The sequence below is a fragment of the Cheilinus undulatus genome, linkage group 19 (genome assembly GCF_018320785.1).
Source record: "Cheilinus undulatus linkage group 19, ASM1832078v1, whole genome shotgun sequence".
NCBI lineage: Eukaryota > Metazoa > Chordata > Actinopteri > Labriformes > Labridae > Cheilinus > Cheilinus undulatus.
Window position 1 is genome coordinate 6,955,096 of NC_054883.1, and position 25,018 is coordinate 6,980,113.

Sequence of the window (25,018 nt, forward strand, 5' to 3'; positions counted from 1 at the left end):
TAGTACACTATAGAGTCAAAAGGGTGTGACTTCAGACACAGACCTTGTTGAACACTGATGATGATAGCAGACCTGCTGCATGTATTACCATAAAATCCTGAACATAAATTGTTCTGGAGTTATCCAAAGGTAAAAATGGTTTTAAAGCTATTCTGTATGGAGGTTTCCATTTCACTCAGCAACATCCACAATGTGCTGCTTCTGTGCAGCTCTGTTGCTCTTTTAACTCATTCTGTTTTCATGTATGGAGCTTGCACATCTACTAGCTATAGTACGGTAGTTGAGCTCTCAGCCTGTGGTAACTGTTGAGGCGACTCAGTCTATGTCTTTCTGCTGCTCTGCCCTCCACTTCTCACCTATCATTTTTAACTAAGGAGTGTTTTCTGTCAAACCAGCAAGGTTTATGTACTTAACATAATACTTGTTTTCTTTAAATGTTAAATTACACTGCCTGGCCAAAAAAAAGTCGCCACCAAAAAAAGGTCACATACTCTAATATTTCGTTGGACCACCTTTAGCTTTGATTACAGCACGCATTCGCTGTGGCATTGTTTCGATAAGCTTCTGCAATGTCACAAGATTTATTTCCATCCAGTGTTGCATTATTTTTAATATTGATGATGGGAGAGTCTGACCACTGCGCAAAGCCTTCTCCAGCACATCCCAAAGATTCTCAGTGGGGTTAAGGTCTGGACTCTGTGGTGGCCAATCCATGTGTGAAAATGATGTCACATGCTCCCTGAACCACTCTTTCACAATTTGAGCCCGATGAATCCTGGCATTGTCATCTTGAAATATGCCTGTGCCATTAGGGAAGAAAAAATCCATTGTTTAAGAAATGAGAAGTTACTCATTGCATCAGCTGGGGTTAAATGACTTGTTGCCAGCTGAAAGATAATCGCCCATGCAGTAATTATCCAATAGGAGGCTCGTACCTATTTGCTTAGTTAAATCCAGGTGGCGACTTTTTTTTTTGGCCAGGCAGTGTATGACCTAACAAGGCAGAAAAACTGTTAAAAAGTAGTGTGGTACCCCACTGGTCTGGTCTGTATTGTTAAGCATTGCAGTATATTCTGCGCAGTGGTGTTCATTTGCAGTAGACAACGAATGTGGTGAGTTTTCAGTTGTGCTGGTCTTGTGTAGTGTGTGACAGTGGGAGCAGTACACACTAACGGTATTGATGGTGCACTTTATTCTGGTGTCTTGGTTGCATTACTGTATAGGACGCAGTTAACTGTTTGGATGAAAAAAAAGTTTTTTATTGTGTGTCTTATACACCAGAATTGATGTTGATTGATGGACACCGCCATGATAAACACTAGCTACAGTCAAAGCTTTAAATTGATTCATGCAGTGTCTTGATAATTGTTAGTGTAAAAATCATTAGTTTACACACATTTATCTTCTTTGGACAAAATCAGTTGCAACATCATTTATTATTTTGCTGGTGGCAGCAGGCAAAGCACACCCGGCAAGACACACACCCATCCTAATACCTGAACCCACAGATTGCCACACAACTGGCAGGTTAGAATACAAATGTGCAAAGTATCACACGTTCCCCTTATTTTATGTAAAACAATAAAACCACACACAGACCCATACACATGCACACAGGATCGTACCAACAGGAGCTGCTTATCCCAGGTATTCACCTGAATCAAAGGGGATAAAAGAAGTTTAGGTAATAACATTTTTTCTCACTTTGACTCCCTCAAAACCTGACTAAGAACATGCAGATAGTTTGAGAACTAACCTGGCTTGCTGGAGCCGTCGTCAATGAACTGCATGTCATCAGCTGCATCAGGGGACTGGAAGATAAAAAGATACTGTAAATTTCTGAGCGCTGGGGGTGTTTGAGTGACCTGTATCCCAGGGAGAGCCTCCACCATGAGGGGAGCTGGCAGCGTGGGAAAACCTGCCAGCTTACAGCACTGAAGCTCCCAATCGGTCAAAGCCTAAAGCCGCAGTACCTCATATCTACTTCCATATTAAAGGAAAGGGAGGTTAAGTTAGGCCATCAGTTCCGGGGTTCTTTGTGTGTAGTGCAGCCAAATCCACAAAAAAAAGAGAAAGAGTGCAGCACCAACACATGAGAGAAAACATGTTAAAGCAGGTTAACCTCTCTATGTTTGTTAAGGAATAATTAGTTATTGTTATCAGTAATGATAAGCTATTGATTGAAGTTAGGGACCTCTGCAACCTGCAAGCCTGTGGTCAAGCAATCAACTTTGCACTATTGTTTGCTAGCTATCTGACAATATTGTCCATGAAGGAATGTCAAACTAAATCTACTGTGACTGTACATCTCTAACTATAGAGATGTAACAATGCACTCCGCTCAAAATAAAATACATATCAAAAACTGAATTTAAAATATTATTTTATTCTGATGTTTAGAATTTAATTTCATCATTAATTTTTTGTAAAGGCTTCAGACTGAAGTAAACCTAAGGGTGCATCGTGTAACAGAAGAGAGCAAATAACTGATGATGTTTTGTAACTCCACCGAGCCACAGTTACCGTAACACGTGAGCATTGCAATCTAGAATCTAACAGTTAGATGTTGCTAATATTTCCAATTTTACACACTACACCTTTAAAGATTAAATGTGATATACATATTCCATTTTTCTGACATTGAATGCAACTTATCCCATTCCCTTAAAATACAGGTGGGACTTTAATGTTGAGGTTGCAAAATGAGTCCACTCAGGCGCCTTACTGTCTCTTTTCATGTTAGAAACTCAGACAGCTCAGTGGACAAGCCAAAAGTCATCTGGACCTTGTTTGATCAAATATTTATCTTTTTACGGTTCCCTTATTTTCCTTTTCAATCCAATACAAGTGGCAAAGTACATGTCATAATCTTCCATCTACCCAAAGGGCCTTGTATTCCTTCAAAATAAAAACAATTCTGTATCCAAACAGGAAGTCATTAACTCTGTTCAAGACAGGTTTAAATGCAAAATAGTGAATTTGAAAACACATCAGAAAAGGAGAATAAACTAATAAACAATAAAGTTTCTGGGACTAATCTTGTGAAACCTTTAAATAGATTTTAATGGCCTGACAGCCCTAAAAACGCTGCCGAGTGCTTATCCTTTCTGTAGAGCACACGTATCTTGTGTTAGCTTTAAATAACAATTTCTGCAGTTAATTTCACCTTTGATAGCATTTTAAAATTTCTCTATTTTGCATTTAAAACATTTTATTACGTTTAATTTTGGATTAAACTTAAGGTAATTCACTTCATGTCTTGATACAGACCTTTTATTTTGGAACTTAGGTTAGATTGAAGATTATAACATCAACTTGCCATGGAAAAAGAAATTTGTAATGGATGAAAACAAAATCAGGGAACAGTAAAAACTGAAATGTTTGATAACAAGATGCAGATTATGGACCTTATTAATTATGATTAATGCTGACAGCCTAATCCCTTGTTCACTACATTGGTATTTGTCTCTGTTTCTATTAGAGCTTGATCCAAAAGCTTCACCTAAATATTTTTAAAGGTAAAATGTCATATTTATGTGCAGAACTGTTGCCAAAAGTCTTTTTTGCCTACCACCTTGTTATATTTATCCCCACATTTATTTAAATCTGCATTACCGTGTGATTCGTTAATGGATTCTTCCATTATGTGACCTGCATCTTACAGATGGTACTGGTCTGACTCCTTCATGTCTCATTCTGCTGCTTTATTTATAGTGAACATGCTGGTTAAGACAGGTTTTTAAAACTGCATGTGCAGAGGTCTAAAATGTTATGTGAACTCTTAAATACAGTGCTAACAATTCTGTTACAGCCACCAAAGACAAGCAAACTGAGGTCACTATGTGACAACCATCCCACAAGAAGAGGAGCACTGACTGGCAACACAGACACCCATGGATCCCCAAAATATAAGCGATCATTACCAGACAAGCATTGCTCACTCAGACCCCTCCAGGATTCCCCTGCTTCTTCCCTTCCAACTTGTCCTCCACACAGAGTTAGAAATAAACTACACCACACAAGCCAACACAAAACTTCGACCCTCACGACAGCACAGGAAACACCCTTCAGCAAACCAAAAAAGAAAAAAGCCTCATCATGAGAGAAGTGTGATGAAGGACGTGTTAATCTTCTGCGTGACATGAAACCCATGCGTGGAACAGCATAGCTGATGGGAGTGGATGCGAGTGGATGAAATGCAGAGTTTGCAGCTTTCCCCCGGAACCAATCCTGGTTAGTGGGATCAAAAATCTGCTTGCATTAGTGCTATTGTCTGTGATTGATTAGTTAGCTGATAGATTGATGGGGTGAATGTTACTGCTACAGATGCTTAATTTAGTTGTGAGTTTCAAGGAGGAACCAGGAACAAGGAGGAAGAGTGTGAGGGAGACCCAGGGCGGAGTCGGGCTGTCTTTCATGTAGAGTTAAGTTCTTTCATTGTGAGTTAGTGAGCCACACCGCTAAAGTACAGAGCATATCAATCACTGAGCCAAAACCTAGACTTTAATTGCACTGATGCCTCTTGATTGGCAGGAAAAACTAGAGGGAGAGGCAGCAGGAGAAGCCGGGGCAGAGCCCGGGAGCTCAGCATGCAGCCAATACCTGGATGTCGTATACGGGTTTGGAAGAAGGAATGGCAGCAAACTGTCGGTAGTCAAACTTCTTTGATGACAGGGACTAGAAGGATAGCAAACAGGAATGAGCAGAGGTCAGGGGGAGGAAAAGGATGAAAAAAGGAGAGAGGAAAGGAAGGGGAGCAGAGGACAAAGTAAAACAGGAGAAGGCAAAAGTCAAAGAAAAGAAGGAAAAAAGGAACAGGGTGGAAAAATTAGGAAAAAGATGAGAAGCAGAGAGGCTAATGTGTGATCCAAACAGCCAATTGTGGCTGATTGGCTAGAATGACAATGAGCACGATGGTGGAGTAATGCCACTGAGTCTGAAGCAAATCTGCCTTCCTTGTTCTTTTATACACCATGTGATTCCTTTCCCAAGTAAAGCTCCTCAAACTAAAGTGCAGTCAGCATTACAACCCTGTTCAAATATTTGATGATTCAACTTTTGTTCATCTGTGTATAGAGATCACATTTTCACAAAGGCCAGTGGGAAAATCAGATCAACAAAAGACACAACTAGAAAGTCCAGAAAAATCATGAGGTGTAGTACTTACCAGCCTGCCTGGAGAGGTGAGTCCTCGAGGACTGGGCTCTGTGGGGAGGAAATCAAAGTGATGAGTCATCAAAATCAAAAAGACGGTCATTTAAAAAAGCGAAGTCCCTCAGAAAGCATCCCTAAAAGGAGTAAACCATTAACTCACAAAAATGATGAAGCCAGAATGAACTTTCTCTAAAAATGCATCAGATTTATGATCTGGGGTAAATGTAAAAAAATTAATTGGGGGAAAAACAAATGTTAAGTTTCCCTTTAAATTTTACAAATGACTGAGATGTGTTGGCTAACAAAAGATAAGTTACTGCTATAATATGGAGGCAGTTCAGAAATGTGTTGTCTCAAGGGTTCATTTGTAGAAAGAGGCTTGTTAAAAAGTGCAGGAAATACAGAACAAAAAAAACCAGCATGTGATGGGGCGCAGATGGCCTTGCTGTTGAGGCGTGCCCCATGTATGCTGGTTGTCTTGGTTCAAGCTGACCTGTGGCTCCTATCCCACACATCCCTACTCTCATCCCTGTTTCCACTGTTCTCTAAAAATAAAGGCATAAAAAGCACAAAAATAAATCTTAAAATAAAAAAATGCATCTGATAAACATTACTTACTTTGCACAACTGTTTGACTGCTATGAAGGACTGAATAAGTGACAACTTTGCTCAGTTTAACAGCTAAACTAGAGGTTCTGATCATCGTCTCTGATAACATCTCTCCCCATGCTGCTAAATGTTATTTAATCCCTTCCTCCTTCCTAGAAGTAAAAAAATGTTTAAATTTATGAGTACATCACAGCAGCACACCGATCTTAGCTTCCTTACACTAGCTCCCTGTTAGTTTCAGAATTGATTTAAAGATTTTACTTATCACTTTTAAAGCCCTTCAGGGTCTGGCTTCAAGCTACTTAAAACTTTTAACCTCCTATGAGCCAGTCCATGACTTTAGATCCTCAGGTGGGGGCCTCCTGGTTGATCCAAAGTTATGACTTAAAAGTAAAGGTGATGGGGAGATAAGGCTACAGAATCAGTCAGCTCTTCTAAGTCCCTTCTTAAAACTTAATTTATTGACTTGCTTTTATGTGATGTTGTCTTTCGTATTTTACTGTCTGCTTGTTTCCTCAATATTCTTATTTTATCTCTGCTCTGTATTTCTCTTATTGCCTCTCTAATGTCGCTGACACTTCAGAACATTCTTCCTCTGCAATTTTGCTCAGCAACATTCATCCATTGCATTCAAAAATGAGTCTTTTCAAATTAGTCTCTGAGCATCTCCAACATTAATTTATACATTTTTCCACTTCCTCTGCTTGGGTTCACTTGTATGATGCTTTGTTTTAATCATTATTTTATCACTGTGATGCACTTTGTGACCTTGTTCTGTGAAAAGTGCTATGTTAGATGGAATTAACTTATATCCCATGTTAAAAGAGGTCATGATGAACAGATGAAGATGCTCATCAGCTAAACAGTTCTAAGTGAACAGCAGTTCTCTACCTTCCATAGGTGTAGGCGAGGGTGTTGGAGCGGGTGAGGGTGACTCTGCCAGCTGGTCTAATGTGCCACGTTTTTTCCCGTCCCTAGATTTGGCGATGACCATCTGAGCTTTCAGTGCATCCTGCTCCAGAGACTTCATCCTTGTAAAGAAACACCACCACATAAATATGTCACCAAGAAACACAGATTAAAAAACCCAAAAGGAGGCAGACACCCCCGTATGAGGGTGGTCCATTTCTACTTTCATGGGTGCTCCTTGTCCTGGTTTGCAGTGGCGACCAGTTTTTATTTGATTTCTCATAAAGGGGCATTCCAGGAAAAGGATGACCTACTGCTCGTAGGCTTACCCTTAACTCACAGATAGCTTGCAAACTCTTGCTGGCTGTATGTTAGTACAGATAGTGGTATAAAAATTAAGAGAACAGCAAGACGCAAATGAAAAGAGTGCTGCGGGGGGAAGGGGGGGACAAGACAGAGAATAAAGAGAGGGAATCAGAGGAAGCTAGAAACAGCAAAGACGTGCAGAAGCAAGACAGCACTGGAAAGGCAGTGAAGCACTATCACAGTGTCACTGCGAGTGCTTGCCCGGACCTTTCCCGACTCGGCCTCTAGCAAAATACCCAAAGCACCCCAGCACACCCCCATGATGCCGTGCGTCAGGCCCTGGCGAGCTGAGGGCCGAGGAGCAGACCTGAGCTGGGAGGCAGCAGAGGAGGAAGTGGAGGAGGAGGTAGGGGGCTGGGGGGGCTCGGCCGTGCCCTGAGACGCCCTCACTCTGGCCTGGTACAGCCTCTTAGCCAGGTCCTGCTCATACTGCCTAACATCCTCCTCAAGGCCGTAAGGCCTGAGCACCGCAAGGCCAGGGAGGGGGTGAAGGAGAGGAAGACGGGACAGGATGGGAGGAACACCAAGGTGGAGGAGAAATATGAGGAGAGAAAGGTGTATGGACAGAAAAGAGAAGAAAACCAAAGAATGGAGGGTAAAAGAGACATTTAGAGAATCAGGAGTAAAAACAAGACCCAGTTTTAGACAAATACAGAGAGAGGATAGAAGACAAAGTAACCCGCACACAGCAGGGTGTTGGGACATCAGAGTGATCTTTGAACTTGTGATTAGGTTGGCTGCATCTGTAAGATCCAGGGAAAGAGCTGAACCATGTCACTGACCCATGTGACTTACAGAAAATCTGGGACAGTAAACAAGATTTTGTCTGTTATTTAACTTTGACTTTACTTTAAAAGAACAAAGAATAAATAAGAGAGATATTTGTTAAAATGTAATGACAGAAATCTTTAACCTATCTTTTTAAAGTTTTATATCTATATTTTTCTCACTGAAACCATATGCACTTTTTTTTATCAAGTTTAAACCCCATGAGAGGCACAAATGACCTTGTGATAAGGTTGCGCCCCAAGTATGTGGGGTTCAAGTCTGATCTGTGGCTATTTCCTGGCATGTCATTGCTCACTCTTTCATCCCCATTTCCAGCTCTATCCACTACCCTATCTCTGCATTAAAGATATAAAACCCCAAAATAAATCTTACTAAAAGTTTTATACCCCATGTACCGCTGCACCAATCCTAAAAGTAAGGAAATCTTTTCTAATTATCAAGGCAAGCCAAACTGAGAATTTAAAAACTGTACTACTTACTCACTTTGGTTTCAAAATCCTTTAATTAGAAGAACTAATTGAAACTATTGCAGCCTGAGTAAACAGTGACTGACATTGGGAAAAAAAAAAATTCAAAACCAACATGGTTCATTAAATGAATGGTATAGAAAAAGAAAGGATAAAGAGCTATATCACTAGCCTGACAGGCTTTTGTCATTATAGTATTCACAGATGTGAAGGTCTTTTTGTACTTTTTTTTAGATTCCTTCCTACCAACCTTTCCTTAATAAAATTATTCTGCATTTAAACAGCTTTATCAAACAAAAGAGAATTCATTATTAGACAGTTTTAATATGACAAAACAAGAATTAAAACAATCCAAATATTCTTAAATAAAAACATCAAAGACCCTTGGTGTCATATTTACCGTGCTGCCCTCCACATGGCTCTCTTCTCGGCCTCTAGAGCTCGTTTCTCAGCAGGAGACAGGTCCTTGTCCAGAGCCACAGCCAGCTCTGGGCTCTGCATCCGGAGCCTCTCTTGATGTCTACGCTCGGCTTTGGCTGTGCGGATGGGAGCCGCTGACTCCCCGGGGTACACTGGGATCAGACTGACAAAACACAGACGCAGCATCGGTGACAACAGTGACAAAAACAAAAACAGAGGAACATTCAGAGATGTGTTCAGTGTAATTACCCCGTCATCGAGTTTGGCCTCTGCTCCAGCCTGAAACTGTCCTCCAGTGAATTCCTCTGAGAATCTCCCTTCCCATCAACAGATGAAGGCCTACGCACAACAAAACCAATCAGCCAAAGAAATAAAATAACATTTAAAGCCATTATAATAGACAACTTCTTACCCTGAGCTGCCACAGTAGCTTGGTGGCGTTGAGCAGTGCTGTGATGGTGTGGAAACTGGCTCCACCTTGTACTCCACTCCATCCAGCAGCACTTTACCAGTCGCCTTCATCTGTGCCACCTGCTTAGCCAGGTCCTCCTCTTCATCCTCATCATCTTCATCCAGCAGGTACTCCCTCGCCCGCTGCTCAAACTTCCTCTCTGAGGTGAGAAGAGCAGCCAAGTTTGTATATTTCAGTGAGACCATTTTTTAGTTATGGAAAAGGACTCTTATGGAGAAACATGAGGACAAACCTTCTTCTTCCCTCATTTTCTTGAGGTCATCTTCTCCAACAAGAGACACTCGAGGTTTGGGTTTGTCTGGCGTCTGCTGCTTCACATCAATCTCAAAATACTTCTGTCTGTCCCTGAAAGAACGCTGCTCTGGGCTGTCCTTATCAACAGGAGATGGACTCTGAAAAACAAAGGACAGAAAACAAATGATCAAGATTTCTATTGATAAGCACACAGTAGCATCTGGAAGATAAACCAATGAAAAATCTGCTGGTGAGAAACCGATATTTTCTGATAAAGTCAATTTTATTACTACTTGCTTTATTGCAAAGGTCTTTGCCAAAAAGAGCAGAAAAGATGCCAAAGGAACAACTGACCAGGAAGAAAAAACATGGAGTCATTAAAAGGTACCCAACACCATGAAGCTGATAAAAGATCGATTAGCTGGCAATCTCTTCAAAGAATGTAGTAACATGGCTGTCTCCCAGAGTCCAGGAGCAGAGACACCGCCACCGGCCAAAGCCAAGCACACCACAGCCTAGACAAAGAATGGCTGCTGTCCCTGTGGCAGAGGCGGGGAGTACCTTCAGTTCCATGCTGGGCCTGAAGAAGCGAGGCACTGCTGCCAGGCTCATATACTCCTGGCGAGGAGAGGGCCTGTTGGCCAGAGTTTTACCAGCGCCCTCCTGACCATCTACGTCATCGTCAAACACCTCGTTGTTCAACTCAGGCTGAAAAGGCCACAGAGGTCGTCACTGAAGTGTCAGACTGATGGACAGTAGAGTCTGATTTTCTTAGTCTGTAATATTGGTTATCTTACAAGGCGTATGCAAGGTCTTAAAAAGGTATTAAAGGTTAAATCAATTCAGCAAAAATGAAGGCTATTGAAAGTATTTAAAGGTCTTAAATGCAAGACTGCAAGGTCTTAAATTATGTAGCCATTTTAAATTCTTATACTTGTCAAAAGAGGCTATGGGTTATTTTTCTGCTTTTGTGTTAACATTTAGTTTTAAGCACATCTGACAGTCTGATGGAACTCTGACAGATGATATGTCAGTCTGCACATCTGTGTTGTAGCTCGTTGAGCTATTAGCTATCAGTGCATCCATGAGCTTCAATGTGTCTCTAGCTAGCAAGTTAACTCTGTTATCAAATGTGTGCATGTAAATGATGGGCAAATGTAAGTTTTCTGAGAAGAGGTTGGGGGAGAAGGTGTTGTAGCTGAGATTCGCCCCGATTATTGTTGACATTTTACAGGATTTTGCAAATAAAAGGCAGCATTTGCCTACCGTTATACTAGGACAGAGTCTCTTAATGTTAGCACTGCTTAACCTTGCAAAGCAGATGGATACACCTGTTCCCGTGTTTCTCACTGGCGAATCAATCTTGCAAAGCTCCCATCTGAACCGTTTGGGCCTGGTTAGAAAGTGACAGGACCAATCAGCGTCAAGGGGCAGTACTTTCAGGTGTAGTGGAGTTGTGACATAAGCAAGCAGCAACGAGAGGCCGGTGTAATTATGGCGAAAGAGATTAGCATGGATGCTGCAGTTTTATCAGAACTTGACGACAATTCTTTGTTAAAAGAAGAACAAAGAACAACAGTGAGTTGTTTTCTTTTCGAAAATGACAAAAGTCGTGTACTGACATGTCCACAGTTGCCATGGTATGCAGTTCTGTATGGAGTTTAATCCTCGGTAGCGGCTACGTCCCGTGTTTTGTTGCTCTGATTGGCCCGTAAAGGTATGACAGACAGAACGTTCATCCAGTCACCCTCCAAGTTCTTTTCAAAAGCTCTGCCCTTTCCCAATAGCTGTCTATGAGTGGTTTCCAGGTTAAGTGGTTCCAGGTGCCAGGTTAAGCACTGCTAGCAACTCAAAGAAAGTTTTATTTGCACACTATGTTTTCACATTTTTATCTTATGATCTGTTCAAAACATGCCAATAACTGTCTCACTAATATATCTGGTTGCAGTGGGGTCTTAAAATATATTGAGAGGGTCTTGGAGAAGGTCTTAAAAATATTTAAATTTAATTTCACATTTTCTGTCTATACCCTGTCTTAAAGTATACCAACACATGCCTCTGTATTTTTTTCCTTATAGCTGCTGATTAAAAACAGTTTAAACCAAGTATAAAGACAGCTGTCTCTTAAAACTCTGCTGTTCTGAGAAAAGTGCTTTTGGGAAAAAATTAAGTCTATTTACCTAAAACTTACAAAACGCCCTTTTTTTTTTAACAAAAACTTAACATAAGTATATGGTGATTAAACCTCTGACAAAAATTAAGTTATGTTTTTGTCAAAGAGACTTAAACAAGACTGAAATCTTAGTGCTGGACTGTTTGAAACTAAAAATCCATGATATTTCTCCTGCGTGCATTTAAGCTATATCAGTATTTTTGGTATTTTCAGTGTATTTCTAATCAATCCAAGTTTTGATCGTGCATTAATGAGTGTTTTACCTCAATATTGGAGATTAAGAGTCTTGACAAAAAGTAAAAACTCAAATGTAAGTACTTTCTATTGACTAAAACTTGAGGTAAATGTTTCTGAGTTTCCATTGACTAAAGCTATAGAGGTTGAAAATTACTAAAATGTATGAAAACTAAAAGGCATTTAAATCTTCAGAATAAAACTAAGTTTAAAAAAGCTGCCAAAATTAACACAGATAAGAGATAAGAGACCTCATTCACGAAGCAGTTTCTCAAAGTACCATGGAATCTGGAATAGTCGCCCTGGTATATAAGCTGCAGTCTGTTTGGTCTCCCAAGGGGAAAAAAAATTTAAACTGTCTTCTTGTCTGATGATTTCAGTTTCAGTCGGCAAAGTCCACCTCTTGCAGTGCCTGTGCTACTGTGTCACTCTTGCATCTGTGTTCACAGTATGGATTTGTACATACCAGTCTGTGGTTATTGTGAGAGGGGCTCACAGTCTTTAAGTCACTCTGCTCACCTCTTCTTGTCGCTTCTCTTTGACTGAGGAGTGTTTTCAGTTGGAACAGCACTCCACAAAGTTTATTTACTTAACTGTACATGCCCCATTTTCTTTTAATGGTGACTTTTGACCTCATGACGGAGAAAAGCGGTTGTAAAGTGGTAGTCTGATGTGTGCCGTTAGGTATTCCAGCATTGTTTGAACTATGAAGTGGCCTGCTTGCAATAAACAATGACTCAGTATTTTATACTAGTATACTTGTCACATTGGTATAAAGGATGCAACCAACACTGTGAGTGGAAAAAAAAAGGTATTAAAAGTGCATCTTATTTCACAGTAAGCTTCTTTTCATCTAAAATGGCATCAAGTAACATCAGCAGTTTTGGCTGCCTGGTAACTCTTCCAGCAAAAACAAATAAACAAACAAAACAAAAAAAACATTTCTTTGCTGTCTTAGTAAAATCAGGGCAACAAAGCCCATAATGCAATGCTGGGGCTCTCTACAAAGTCAAAGGAAAGAAAAGTCTGGTATTGAATATAATTTGACTGTGAAGTTTTCCTCCCCAAAAGTATTACTCATTTCTTTATTTTCTGTTCAGTGGAGACATTAGACACCCGTGCAGTTAATGTCATATGATTTATATCTGACTCACCTCTGGAGAAGGTTGCTTGACGTGGAAATTGTTCCTCACACCATACAGGTCCTGTTGAGAGCAGTTTGTTATTAGATATTGATGTAAGTAAAAGAGACTGAGGATAAAAACAGAGGAAAGAGCAGGCAGACTGATTAGCATTTGGGATAAAAATTTACAAAAAGGGAAAGTGATTCAATATTAGTACACGAGCCACACATGGATGTACAAATGGATCAAGACTCAACAGCAGCATGACAGATGATGAATTCTCTGAAGTACGAAAAACCAACGATGAGTGCATTCCACACGTCACAGCACGTCACAGGCCCCCTGACACAGCGCAGGACAACCTGCTCCAGTCAGGAGGGGGCAGGGGCGAGACCAACCAATCAGCACAGCATGCTTTTTTTTGTTGTTGTGACCCGGAGGAGCCCGGGCGGCACGGCCTACCTGCGGCGGCTCCAGCACTGCCAGTGAGCGAGGCACGGCGGCAAACGCCTTGTATGCCTGCTTGACATTCATGGGGAACTCGTCGGGCGAGGTGGGGGAGGGGGCGCGAGGCTGCAGGGAGTGGGAAGGTTGGGGGGGGGGTTATGGAGGAGATGGGGTAGGATCATGAGGTAGAGGAGCCGAGGGGAGGAAGAGGACAGACAGACAGAGACATGGAGGAGAGGGTAGACTATGAAAAAAACCAGCAGAGTTGAAGAAGACTGTGGAGGAGAACAGGTGAAGAGCATGGCGGCTGGTTTCATGTGACAGAGGAGGGGAGTATGCCAGAGAAAAACACACAGTAGGGCCTGGAAAGTTCAAAGCCATGACAGATTTGTCTGAATGAGCGCCTGTGTGACATCAGGAAGGCGTGAGATGAAATCAGGGCTTCTTTAATATTCACCAATCCAACTAAATGCTGCTTGTGAAAAGGAGAAATAAGTGGAACATTTCATTACGCTGCAGTTTTAATAAATATATTTATCTATTTCAGGAGCTCAGGATGCTGCCTTTGCTGGTGTGGTACAATCACCTAACCTCCAGGTGTGCCTGGGGATCCCAGACAACAGCACCTGCACAGACTCTACTCCTCTGTGCATTCAAATAAAAGTCCTCTTTCTTTGGTTCAAGCCTCTTTAGGAACTAATTTCATTCTTTTGGCATAATCATCTGCATCCCTGCTTTACTGCGCGTGATTATTTTTGGGCTGTGCAGTCTGAGCAGGTGGCACAGAGCTGAGAGTGGAGAGAAAACAGCACTATGTGGTGGTGAGGGGTCTTACAGAGGTCTGGGAGTTGAAGGGGGAGGGGCCATGCTGGAAAGGGTTTGGACTGTGGCCGTCCGGAGTGGCGGGGGAGGTACTCGGCCGCACACGCCCGACTGGCTGGATGGCACCTGGTCGCGTCTTGGAGAGGAGAAAGACAGTTCAAACATGAGATGAGTTCAATCTGTGCAGAGCTCTTATTACAACGGGAAACAGAATATCACACACAACAAACTTTGGGATGAATGACAACTCAGAATGAATGGGAGCTAATTGGTGATAACCAGAGCATCATCTACCGTTCACTTAAAGGTGCAGTGTGTATCATTTAGCCTAGTAGCATTTAGCAAAGAAGACTTGGTAAAAAATGAATATATATATTAGTAGGTCTCTCTAAATTAGTGTTAGATCTCCTGAATATATAAAATTGTTTTATCTTTATTTACTAAGAATAAAACATTAATTCATACATGGGCAGTGTCCCTTCCATGAATGTCTTGAATTTTTGAATCTTGCATTTTTCTAGAGTACCACAGAAGGGACCAAATAATGATGCAATTTCATATATTCAGGTGATTAAACACTAATTTAAAGAGGCCTACTTTTAAATACGTTCCGTTCTTGCTACGTTTGTTAAGCCAAATGCAACTAGGCTAAATATTAAACACCAAGCCTTTAACTTTCTTTGTCCTAAAGCTGAAAATACATTTGTACCAACCTAGACTGTTCTTAAAAGGAAGATTTTAACATGTATGAGACAGAACTACTTAAGAAGGGCTCAGTAAGTTTCACAAACAAGTTAAATATCTAAAAATTAATTCCTTAATTCCTTGGTCAGCTGCATTAAGATTTGTCCTCCTAATATCAATGACTAAGAAGTGGAAAGTAATTGTATTTACTTCTGCTGTTCTAAATGGCAAAAAGAAAAGGTCCACGTTTTCCATCAAGTACAGGAAACTGGATAGTTGTTTGGCTTTTGCCACCACTTGAGTACATTTAAAAAACAAAAAACGATTCAACCCCATCAGCAAAAAAAGAAAAAAAAACAAACTCTCAACTCAGTGCTTGAGTAAACTTAAACAAATCAGTTATGTTTTATTTAACTACATGTATATACTAGTAGGTTTACTACTTCTTCCTGAGATAAATTTTAATCAAAGTGTCTGAACTTTTATTTTAGTTAAATATCATACTCTTTCCACTCCTACTATTACTTTGAAAGAAAAGCATTTTATATTATTGGTTTTAAATATTATTTAATGAGTCCAACCCTTGTCTTCTTTACAGTTAATTTCACACTCACTGATGATGGCGTTTCATCCCTGGCAGTGGGAGTGGAGGTGAAATGAATGTTTGCCTAAAAAAACAAAAAAACAAAAAAATAGATTTTAATTAAAAAAAAAAAGCAAAACAAACAAACAAACAAACAAACAAAATGTTACAGTGAAGTAAAATGCAGGGACCAGCAGCATCTAAATAAGCTTGACCCACCAGGACATTTGGTCACCACATTTCTCAGACTGGACCTCATTTAGAAAGATTTCAGGCCAAGAGATGATACAACTGAACAATGCAACACCAGAGGTTTACCTTGAGCTGATCTGAATACCAATTTGGTCTCGAGTCACAAAGCAGATGTCATAATTTCCCTCATTAGTTATACATATAGTTTCCGTTCCACGACTATAGGTGTAATGCTCAAGGAAAAAATGTCATTTTATTTTGTTATTGACCTTTGATAGAAGACTGATGCTTTTCCACTATGTGGTATCGGCTTGACTTGATCCTACTTTTTTCCCACCTTTCCATTAGGGATGTACCTGGTAGGTTTTTTGGTTTCATGTCTGGCGAAGGGCTGATACTAAAATGTGACATAAAGATGCTGACAGCTTCTGATTAGATAGAGTATCATCACAAAGAGCATCATAAGTGGGATGTCTGACACAAGAATCATCATCGGCTTCATATTGCTGTAAAGCTTTCCAAATTCTCCTGTACTAAATTTAGTTTCTGAGGGGGCTTTTTTGTCATTTTTTTTGGATAGGATAGCTGAAGAGGAAACGTGGGGAGAGGGAGTGGGAGAAAAAACTTCCTGAAGCCCTGAAACAGGGAATCAATCCCACGGCCAGTGCACCAGGGACTATAGCCTCTGGGGCAGCTGCTCTGTCCACTGAGCTAAACCAGCACTCTCTCCTGTACTTTTCAGTAGTAATCTGTGTCACTGCTTGCAACCTTTTCTGGAACAAAACTTGTCACTATTGCCTCCATGTCCCCTATTGTTCTCAAACTGGCTGTCACAGCAGTTTTGCACAGCTGCGCTATAACAGCCCTGCCTACATTGAGGTGATGCAATCTAAGTATATACTAAAATGGAAAACAAAGCACCTGGTACCAAAACAGTGTCCAGTAAAGCCGAGCTGGTACCACATATGAAAATGCACCATATGGGCCAGAGCTGGTCAGTAGAGACACAGAAGACAGTCAGTAAAAAGCTGTTTTTCAGATGAATGCACATCCAGTCTGCATGAGGCAAAGCATCAGTCATCAGCTGGCCATGAAGAAGCATTCACATGCTTTTCAAACTGTAGCAGACATGAAATGCTACTAAACTAGCTGTGTTTTATTAACAGATACTGTAGACAAATCAGAGCATGTGCTACATTTCTTTTGACCCAGGCCAGAGCAGAGAGGGCCACAAGACCCACTTACGAAGCGTGTTTCCCTGCCTGCATACGGGGAGCTGTTGGAAGAGCGGAGGCTGGGCTACGGGCGGGAGGACAGGTCACAAGTGTCAACTGTAAAATATCTCATCTATAAAGGGCAGAAATGACTCGTGGAAAAGGAGAAAACAAACTAAAAAGATGACAGGAGACAGGATTATAAGGTTTGAAGAGAGTCCTGGGAGTTCAGGCTGCTCACCGGTTGAATTGTGGGTGAGTAGGGTGCTTCCCTGATTGGGCTGTCTGTCCGAGCATAATCAGAGGATGGTGCCTGGAAAAACAAACAACAAATCATTAAACGTTTTAGCCACTTGATGATAAACATGCTCTTATCTGTGCGCCTTGCAGGTCTTGGTCTTCCATGACTTATGACCACCCTCACAGCTGTCAGGACAGACATTCCTGACGATCCTGACGACGTTCCGACTATGTGACCAAATACCTCACGAGGTGCCACAAGCTCAGTGCTCACAGCAAAAACATGCACCAGGTCAGCTTGTTGTTAAACTGAGATCATTACACACATTGGACATCTGGTTACTTAGTTTTAAAGAATGTTAAAATTAACTCTTGCACACCATATAACTTAAATTAATGATATTCAGGAATTTAATTTCCATTAGAGCCAACATTTGTGAGAAACTTCCAAAAATACTTTACTTAAGTGTATTCTAAGGTACCTAAACCTGTAATAACAGTCATCTTACATGTCACAAGTCAAAGCTCTAAGAACACGGCATTAGAAATTATTTAGCATGCATAATTTAAAAACAATACTCCACTATGTTGTGCAACTTGTCTCCAACTACTATAAGCAGCAGCCTGGTTGAGCAGGGTTAATTTTTAGAAGTTTTTCCCTTCCTATCTGCAGCCTGGTCTGGACAAAAGCACTATCATAGCAGCATGAATGAACCAGAACAGTAGAGTTGCTCTCAAGACAGCATAAAATAAACTTGGTAGAAAGTCCTGGTGCAAGGGAAGATTCTGAACAGGCTTGTTGTTGTAATGTCATGCTTAATTACAAAAGATTTTTGCAATTTTAAGCCTTACCTTAAAAAAAAAAAAAAAAAAAAAAAAAAAAAATCAAAAACTTCAAGTAATGGCTGTCTTGAAATCAGAAAAGACAATGCAAATCTAATGTCAAGAATTAGGAAATTTGGGCATTTTATTGAAGATTTGTGCATATTTTTACGGTTCGGTGCCTCTGATTAACACATGCTGTGTTCCAAAGGAAATAAAAATCTTCTGCAAACATCAGATCCCTTTCATTGTCAGCCAAGGTGAGAAACATCAATCTGTGCGTAGACACACACCATGCTGCCTCCACACTACACTCAGGCAGGCGGCTTGCCTTGTTGAACAACCATGGCTGCAGTTGGCCGTTCCTCCCGTAGCCCACAGGAGGCCCTGACAGGATCTGCTCTGCAGGTGGACGGCCTTTTCCTTTCCGATTAGCCACTAAAAACGGGTTTTCTTTGAAGCAGATCGGCTGAGAGTCCACCAGACATTCCTCTTCCTCTTCATCTACACATGCTGATGAGCTGATGGTTGTTGATGAGCCGACACTGTCAGAGGCGGTGGTCCCATTGGAGGAGAACTGATGGAAATCATGATGTATGCCCAGACTGGGGGAGGACTCGGGGTCCATGTGGCTGAGAGGTTTTGTTGTATGGACTAAACCAAAGCCCAAAGGCTCTATAGGGGCTCCATACTGAGCCTGAAGGGAGGCCTCCATGGGAGCAGTCAGACTTTTAGAGGTAGAAAACTGGACAGGAAAGAGGGTGGATAGGTTGAAAAAAACACTCACTCTCACTCATAAAACTGATCTCACACAAACTGCGACACATAAAGAAATCTGAAAGAATAAAAGTGGAAAGTTTTAAAAACAGAAAAGAGGGTCATAGATGTCTCATCAAGTCTTATTTTTACCCCATGCTAGCCTTTAATTCTGGATGACCCTTTTAGGCATATATGACAACTTAATCAACTTCATTTACACAGTCCCACTACACTTTATTATCATTAATTTTGGTACATTTTTTCACATGATAATTCACTGTTAAAATCAGCATTTACACACACATTAACACATTTATTAACTATAAATGAAAGACAGAAAGAATGGAAGGTGGGTAAATATGATTTCACTATAATTTTTACATGATGAAAAATATAGGCATCGTTTCAGCAGGGGCTAAGATTGATTATGAAGGAACTTGCCAGTTTTGAAACTTGCAAAAAAGATTTTAATCTTGGGAAACAACTATCAAAGTCACTGTTCAAAAAGAGTTATTTCTTTTTTTTATTTGGGTTTTTACAAGTCATAAATGTGATCTTAATAAATGTGCAGTAATGCTGTCAGTGCTATCAAAGTTCAACCAGGATAAAAAAAAATCAGCATCGTCTTTAGACACAATTCAAGCTAAGGATGCATGATAGTATTGGCATTATACCAGTATAAGCAGATTTCAGCTAATATTTAAAACTGATAAATATCAGCTGTAAATATTGGCTGTGTGCATAAACAAGTTAGGGGAGTTTTAGGACCAACAGACCAATGTCAAGTCTTTCTTTCTTCATCATTTCTTAAACTTTATAGTTGTGTTTCAAGGACTAAAGTTGCATATCTAAACAATATTTATATACCAATATCTATATCTGTATGAGCTAAAATGAATTTGGAAATACCAGCATATCAGATATCTGCAAAAATGTGCAATAATATTGTGCATACTTAATTTAAGAGTAAATCATTTTAATCTTTAAATGAAGAGCAAACTAGCATATACCATCTTCTTAATTAAGTAAAATCCATCAAAAAGTTGTTTTTAATGATGGCACCTTGTAAAAGAGTTTCTCAATCTACCTTTGTTTTAACAATTAAACAGCTCTTCCAAAAATTTGTCAACAACAAAGTCTCTTTATCTCAGTTTTTGTTAAAAATAAGGTGATAATGAGGTGAGAGATGCGATAATTATACCTTATGTTTATTACTGAAATAGTGGAAGATGGTAGTGGTGCATCTGAACACATTATATTGTTTATTAATTAACATAACACTGGAGAATGCACTAGACTGTTCATTTTTATCTTAATATGTTATTCTTGGAATGTATTCTTGTTTTTAGGGTAGCTCAAAAAATGTCATACAACGTGCAATGAAAAGAATTGTATTCTATTATTTTACTAATTTCTTTATCATTCGTAAAAGTAAACAAAAGTAAGCCACTGTCAGTCAAACTGAGACAAAAAAGATTAATGAATGTAAAAGACATCAAAGTAACTATAACAAATACGAGAGAAAGAGGAATTCCCCCCAGTCTCATGTGCTTCTTTAAATAGACACCTGACACACGAGTCTATGGCTGCTAAAAAGAGTTACCCACATCACCAAATCTTTCCCGAAGCTTAGAGATAAATGTCTCAGTGCTCATCAGTCATGACTTGTTAGCTGCTGCTGCTGCTGTATGCTAACAGACACGTTACAGCCATCCAGGCTCTCGGCCTCTGCTTTAAATAAACACATTATCAGTTTAGCGAGACATTCTGGCTCCACTTAACTTTCAGCTCCAACTGTACTGAAAACAGAGAATGGATGATCTCACTGAAGGAGGGGAGAAAATATGCAACGTTTAACCAAAGAAACCTGATCCTGTAACGGCAACCACCAAGTTTTTTTTTACATCTGCAACAGTAAGAAATACCTTTTTAAAAAGCCTCAAGTCAAGCAAGATAACTAACCAGCTCTGAATGTTATTAGATGTGACCCTGATAATTAAAATAGCCGCGCTAAGAATACAACAAGCATTGTGGGGCAGCAATGTGTCTCTACATGCTGACTATAAGAGTATGTGGTGGATGAGGGTCAGTGGGATGGAATGTGAATGAGTGGCCTTTTGGCACCAACACAGAGTGTGGGGGACAGCTGGGTGTGTGAGACTGCTGCTGGTTCACTGACACGCCAACACGCTGAGACAGCCATGCTGGGAAGCTCTTAAAGTCTGAGAAACAGGGAAGTCAATAATTCCACATACCTTCCTACACTATGTTGTTTTTATCATGTGTGTCACAATTCTACCTATACTTTTATTTTTAAGCTTCAGTTCGACCATTTGATGAATTTTAACAAATTAAAGCTCCTCTCAATCCTAAATAAGGTTGGCAGACAGTATATGCATAGGATGATGACAATGAGAAAACGCCGTGCACCAACTTGTTACTAAGCCTTGCCCTAACTGCTTTATAATGTTAAGGAAGTGGACTTCCTCTGGAACCTGATTTTAATATACATTCACTAGAGGAGTCAAAGGGGGGAGAGAATGGGCAATCGCCCCTTGGTACCCGAATGTTAAAAAAGAAAAAGAAAAAAAAAAAAAAAAAACTTGGATGCCTTTTGGATGCAGTTATAGAAGGCAAACATGATCAAGTGTTCTCTTTTGTGCCCTTGTGGGGTGCCCTTTTTGTTTTGCCCCTACCCCTCAAACATCCATGTGCTACTGTGTATGATATATATCCAAATGAATAGCTCTGCAACTGTGGCTACTACTGTCTTGTATATATTTCCAATTTGAAGCAAAGTTATCATGGATTAAGGCAAAGGACTTTCAACCACATTGAGATAAGAACATTTTCAAAAATTCTGAACAGAGAAATGCACAAATATGCAGAACAGTCAAATGTGAAAACAAATAAGTAGTGATGGACCTTAAGAGAAATAACAGAGTCCATTAAGGACTGCTCTAAATCTAGCCACCTCATGAGAAAACGATGTCCATACTTAGTTTTTTTTTTTTTTCTTTCTCTAAAGGAAGGCATAGAACTTAATCTGAACACAGATTAAGCATAAGTGGTTATCTTCTAACCAAGCATTTGCCTCTTTAGTGAGCTGGGGTCTTCTATCCTTCTCACTAGGTATCTGAGTGGATGCATTTAGGAAAATGATCACCATGTTCTCAATGCATTTCATCAAAAGTCCCCTTCAAATAATAAAACGTGACAAGAATTTTACTTTGCAAGCCTTTCCTTTTCAGTGCTGTTACAGCTCGCTTTATATAAAATCATAGTTAACCATGTCCTGTCTGTTACATAGATCTAAAATCATACTCCCCTCTGTGTTTTAATTTCTAAATATCAGTTTCTGGATTTTAAATATCTGTCTTTAAGCTAGTTCTTTTTAGCCACCAGTGGGCAGTTTCAAAGGGTCACTACAGTTAAAGCAGGACCACGTGTGCATGGCAGAAAATCCAGCTCTAGAGCGATAACAGCTGCACATGAAAAGTGGGTTAAGTTCTCCTGAACAATCTCACTGCCTACAGATCTACAAGTAGGCCACAAAAACTGAGTCCTGATAACTTTTGAAGCATACAGGAAGCCTTCCATAAAGCTAGGTATTATTCAATACAACCTAAATGCTCCAACAGAAATGTTACTATCACTTTGTTAATAGATTTAAAAAGTTGGCACCGATTGGAAGAAAATCTTCCTATCACTAAGATAATAGAATAAAACAATGGAAAAAGAAACAAAAGAAGCAAGACAAATCCAAAAAAAAAGAGAGGAATGATAATAAAGCTTCTACCTGTGGGATGGTCAACAGGACAGAGGCAGGCGTCCACTCAAACTTACTCCTCTGAAGACTTTAGGAGCTCAAACTAAGTCTGCTTCTCTTTGCCGATACCCTCCCTCTCTGACACCCCACCCACTAAAGAGCCTCCATCCAATTCAGAGCCAGATGCAGGTTTAAAATATCACCGTGGATAGGCTGTTAGATAGCGGGCAGCTGTCCCCTTCCCCCATCTCACCAGCTCTTTCACACACTCACTTTTTTTTTTCTTGAGTCAGATCAGACGTTGCCCGCCCTCCAGCCATGAGTCCTTTCAGTGACACCTTCTTCTGAAGTTTGTAGATACTTCCAGTCTTCCTTTGTAGTCTGGTTTACTTTTCCATTTCCAGTCTCCAGCTTTTGCTTCTGTTTGGATCAGTCGGATTGTTTCCCAGACTTCATCAGCCTTTCTTGGTCATGTTTTTCTCTTATTCAGGTTTTTCATATGTAGGACAAAACTACATCACACTGACAGGCCATGTTGTATGGGTTTAGCCTTGGAGCCATCTGCATTGTTGACTTGGGGGTTATGCACATGGAGGGAGGTTAACATTCCTCTTCCTGGAGGGGCAACTGGTGGGTTCTGGGTCACTCAGTTTCCCAGGACACAAAGGATCCCATGAAGAAGTCTATTCTGAGATGTGAAGGCCATTTCCAACTGAGCCCACACGGAAGTACAAAAAACGTACAGTTCGAGGCGACAGCATCCTTTTGAAAACAAGCTGAAAGTTAAAGAAGTAAAATGTAAGAAAGTCTTACCCTGTTGACTTTCTGCAGACTGGTTGTGGGCAGTGCAGCCAGGGTTTTGTAGTCAAGTTTTAGAGGTCCAGTGCCAATGTTCTGAAGAAATAAACAGAAAACAGAGGTGAAAAGAAGGTTGATGTTATACAGTTAGCGACAGTCTCTTTAAAGTAATTTAGGATTACTGTCTGAAAACATGTTTTGAACTGTAGAGAGCCCATTCCACAAAGAAAAGATCTGATATTTTATATGGTTTTAAATGTATATTTAATATGTCTGTAACTTAACTTTTTATGTGGACTCCAGGAAGGCTAACAGAGTACCAGGCTACAGTTAAAAATAAATACACACAAATCTATTAAGTAATAGCTTGGCACATTTAAATCCTTAACTGCCTGCATATTATTTGTTCAAATGAAGGGGTAAGTATTGTTTCCAAAATCTAACAACAACCTGATATTAATTTTTCCCCCCATATATGCTTTGTTCTCCAGAACTCCAGAAACAAGCAAAAATAAAGATCAGGGATGTGACAAGCAAAGGATGGAAAGTAGGAAAAATAAAGCAAATAAAACCAGAAAAATCGCAGCCCTGATTGATAACTCAGTCAAATTGATGTGTTTCTTCTTAGCTATACACATGGGCATTGGGTTTAATCTCAAAACTGGTCAGCCGTAACCGTAAAATTTAGAATGTTTAAATAGCATTAACTTAAAGATACAGGTACGTGTGCTGCTCTGAAAACCCCCCACCACAGAACTATATTATATTCATTATGTCAAAGCCTTACATTTACTGTACATACTAAATGCAGTGATAATAAATGGGCTTTGGGACTCATTATTTTCCAAAAAGTAAAGAAGCCTATGTTGTGTAGTAGTGTTCGCAATACAGAACAAGCTGGACACTGGTCAAATCCATTAGTTGTTAATTAGGCAGTATTTTTTACGTTTTTTTTTTTTTAGGCTTTCTGTCTTCATTCTGATAGGACAGCTGAAGAGATACAGGAATATGGGCAGAGAGAATGGGGAAAGACATGCACCAAAAAGCGCTGAGACTGGGAATTGATTCTGTGACCAGTGCATCGAGGACTACAGTCTCTGTCATGAACAAACACCCAGGCTGGAATTTCTTTATAATTAAACTGTCATTTGAAAGCTGATTTGAAAAACAACTAACAAAACATCTGATTTCCAGTAAATCTGGTTTGTGTTAATGTCAATTTTAAAATCAAAATTCAAAGAAAAAACACCAGTGAATGTCATCCAAACTCTGCTCTTACATGGAGAGGCTGATCACTAACAACCTGAGCAAAAGTACACACCCCTTGTAGAGGGACTGCTGAGTAACTAGTCAAAATGCCTCTCACTATCCAGCAGAGTTTTTATATGAAATGCTGCTTAACCTACAGGAAGTAATATACTTCTGGAACACTGCTCAAGGACAGTGGTGATGCATCAAAAAACTTAGTTTTTTTAATTCAGACATAAGTAAAACTGAGTTTGTTTAAATAATAACGGCCTTTAGAAATACTTACATCTCCTAAAAAAGATGATGTTTTTGTTGCTTTTTAATAACAACTGTTAATGTAAACTCCAGTTAGTGTAATTGCTAAACAAATCAGTGCTCAACTGAAAGTAATGTCTTTGTTAATAGTAAAATATTTGATTAACCTCTGCAAACTTACAGATGTGGGGTTTAAATTCCAAATATCCAACATGATATATATGAGCTTCACTA

General features: G+C 40.0%; 1 protein-coding gene across 17 annotated transcripts in view; it reads right to left on the reverse strand.

The window, feature by feature from the left end:
• The window catches only part of scrib (scribble planar cell polarity protein), a 101,395-nt gene that overhangs the window by 3,659 nt on the left and 72,718 nt on the right, over positions 1-25,018 (reverse strand). For 4 of the 17 annotated variants that reach the window (XM_041813901.1, XM_041813900.1, XM_041813899.1 and 1 more), the window contains 18 exons: positions 23,297-23,377; positions 18,287-18,700; positions 17,135-17,206; positions 16,925-16,978; positions 15,519-15,572; positions 14,234-14,356; positions 13,414-13,524; positions 12,982-13,032; positions 9,982-10,128; positions 9,419-9,578; positions 9,127-9,325; positions 8,964-9,053; positions 8,695-8,877; positions 7,346-7,498; positions 6,655-6,794; positions 5,168-5,205; positions 4,603-4,677; positions 1,757-1,811 (listed from right to left, as the gene is read on the reverse strand). In XM_041813901.1, the coding sequence (XP_041669835.1) occupies positions 1,757-1,811; positions 4,603-4,677; positions 5,168-5,205; positions 6,655-6,794; positions 7,346-7,498; positions 8,695-8,877; positions 8,964-9,053; positions 9,127-9,325; positions 9,419-9,578; positions 9,982-10,128; positions 12,982-13,032; positions 13,414-13,524; positions 14,234-14,356; positions 15,519-15,572; positions 16,925-16,978; positions 17,135-17,206; positions 18,287-18,700; positions 23,297-23,377 (2,200 nt within the window). Of the gene's footprint in view, positions 1-1,625; positions 1,656-1,756; positions 1,812-4,602; positions 4,678-5,167; positions 5,206-6,654; positions 6,795-7,345; positions 7,499-8,694; positions 8,878-8,963; positions 9,054-9,126; positions 9,326-9,418; positions 9,579-9,981; positions 10,129-12,981; positions 13,033-13,413; positions 13,525-14,233; positions 14,357-15,518; positions 15,573-16,924; positions 16,979-17,134; positions 17,207-18,286; positions 18,701-23,296; positions 23,378-25,018 lie in introns of all 17 variants that reach the window. The other 13 variants (XM_041813912.1, XM_041813909.1, XM_041813904.1 and 10 more) reach the window with 12 other exon arrangements.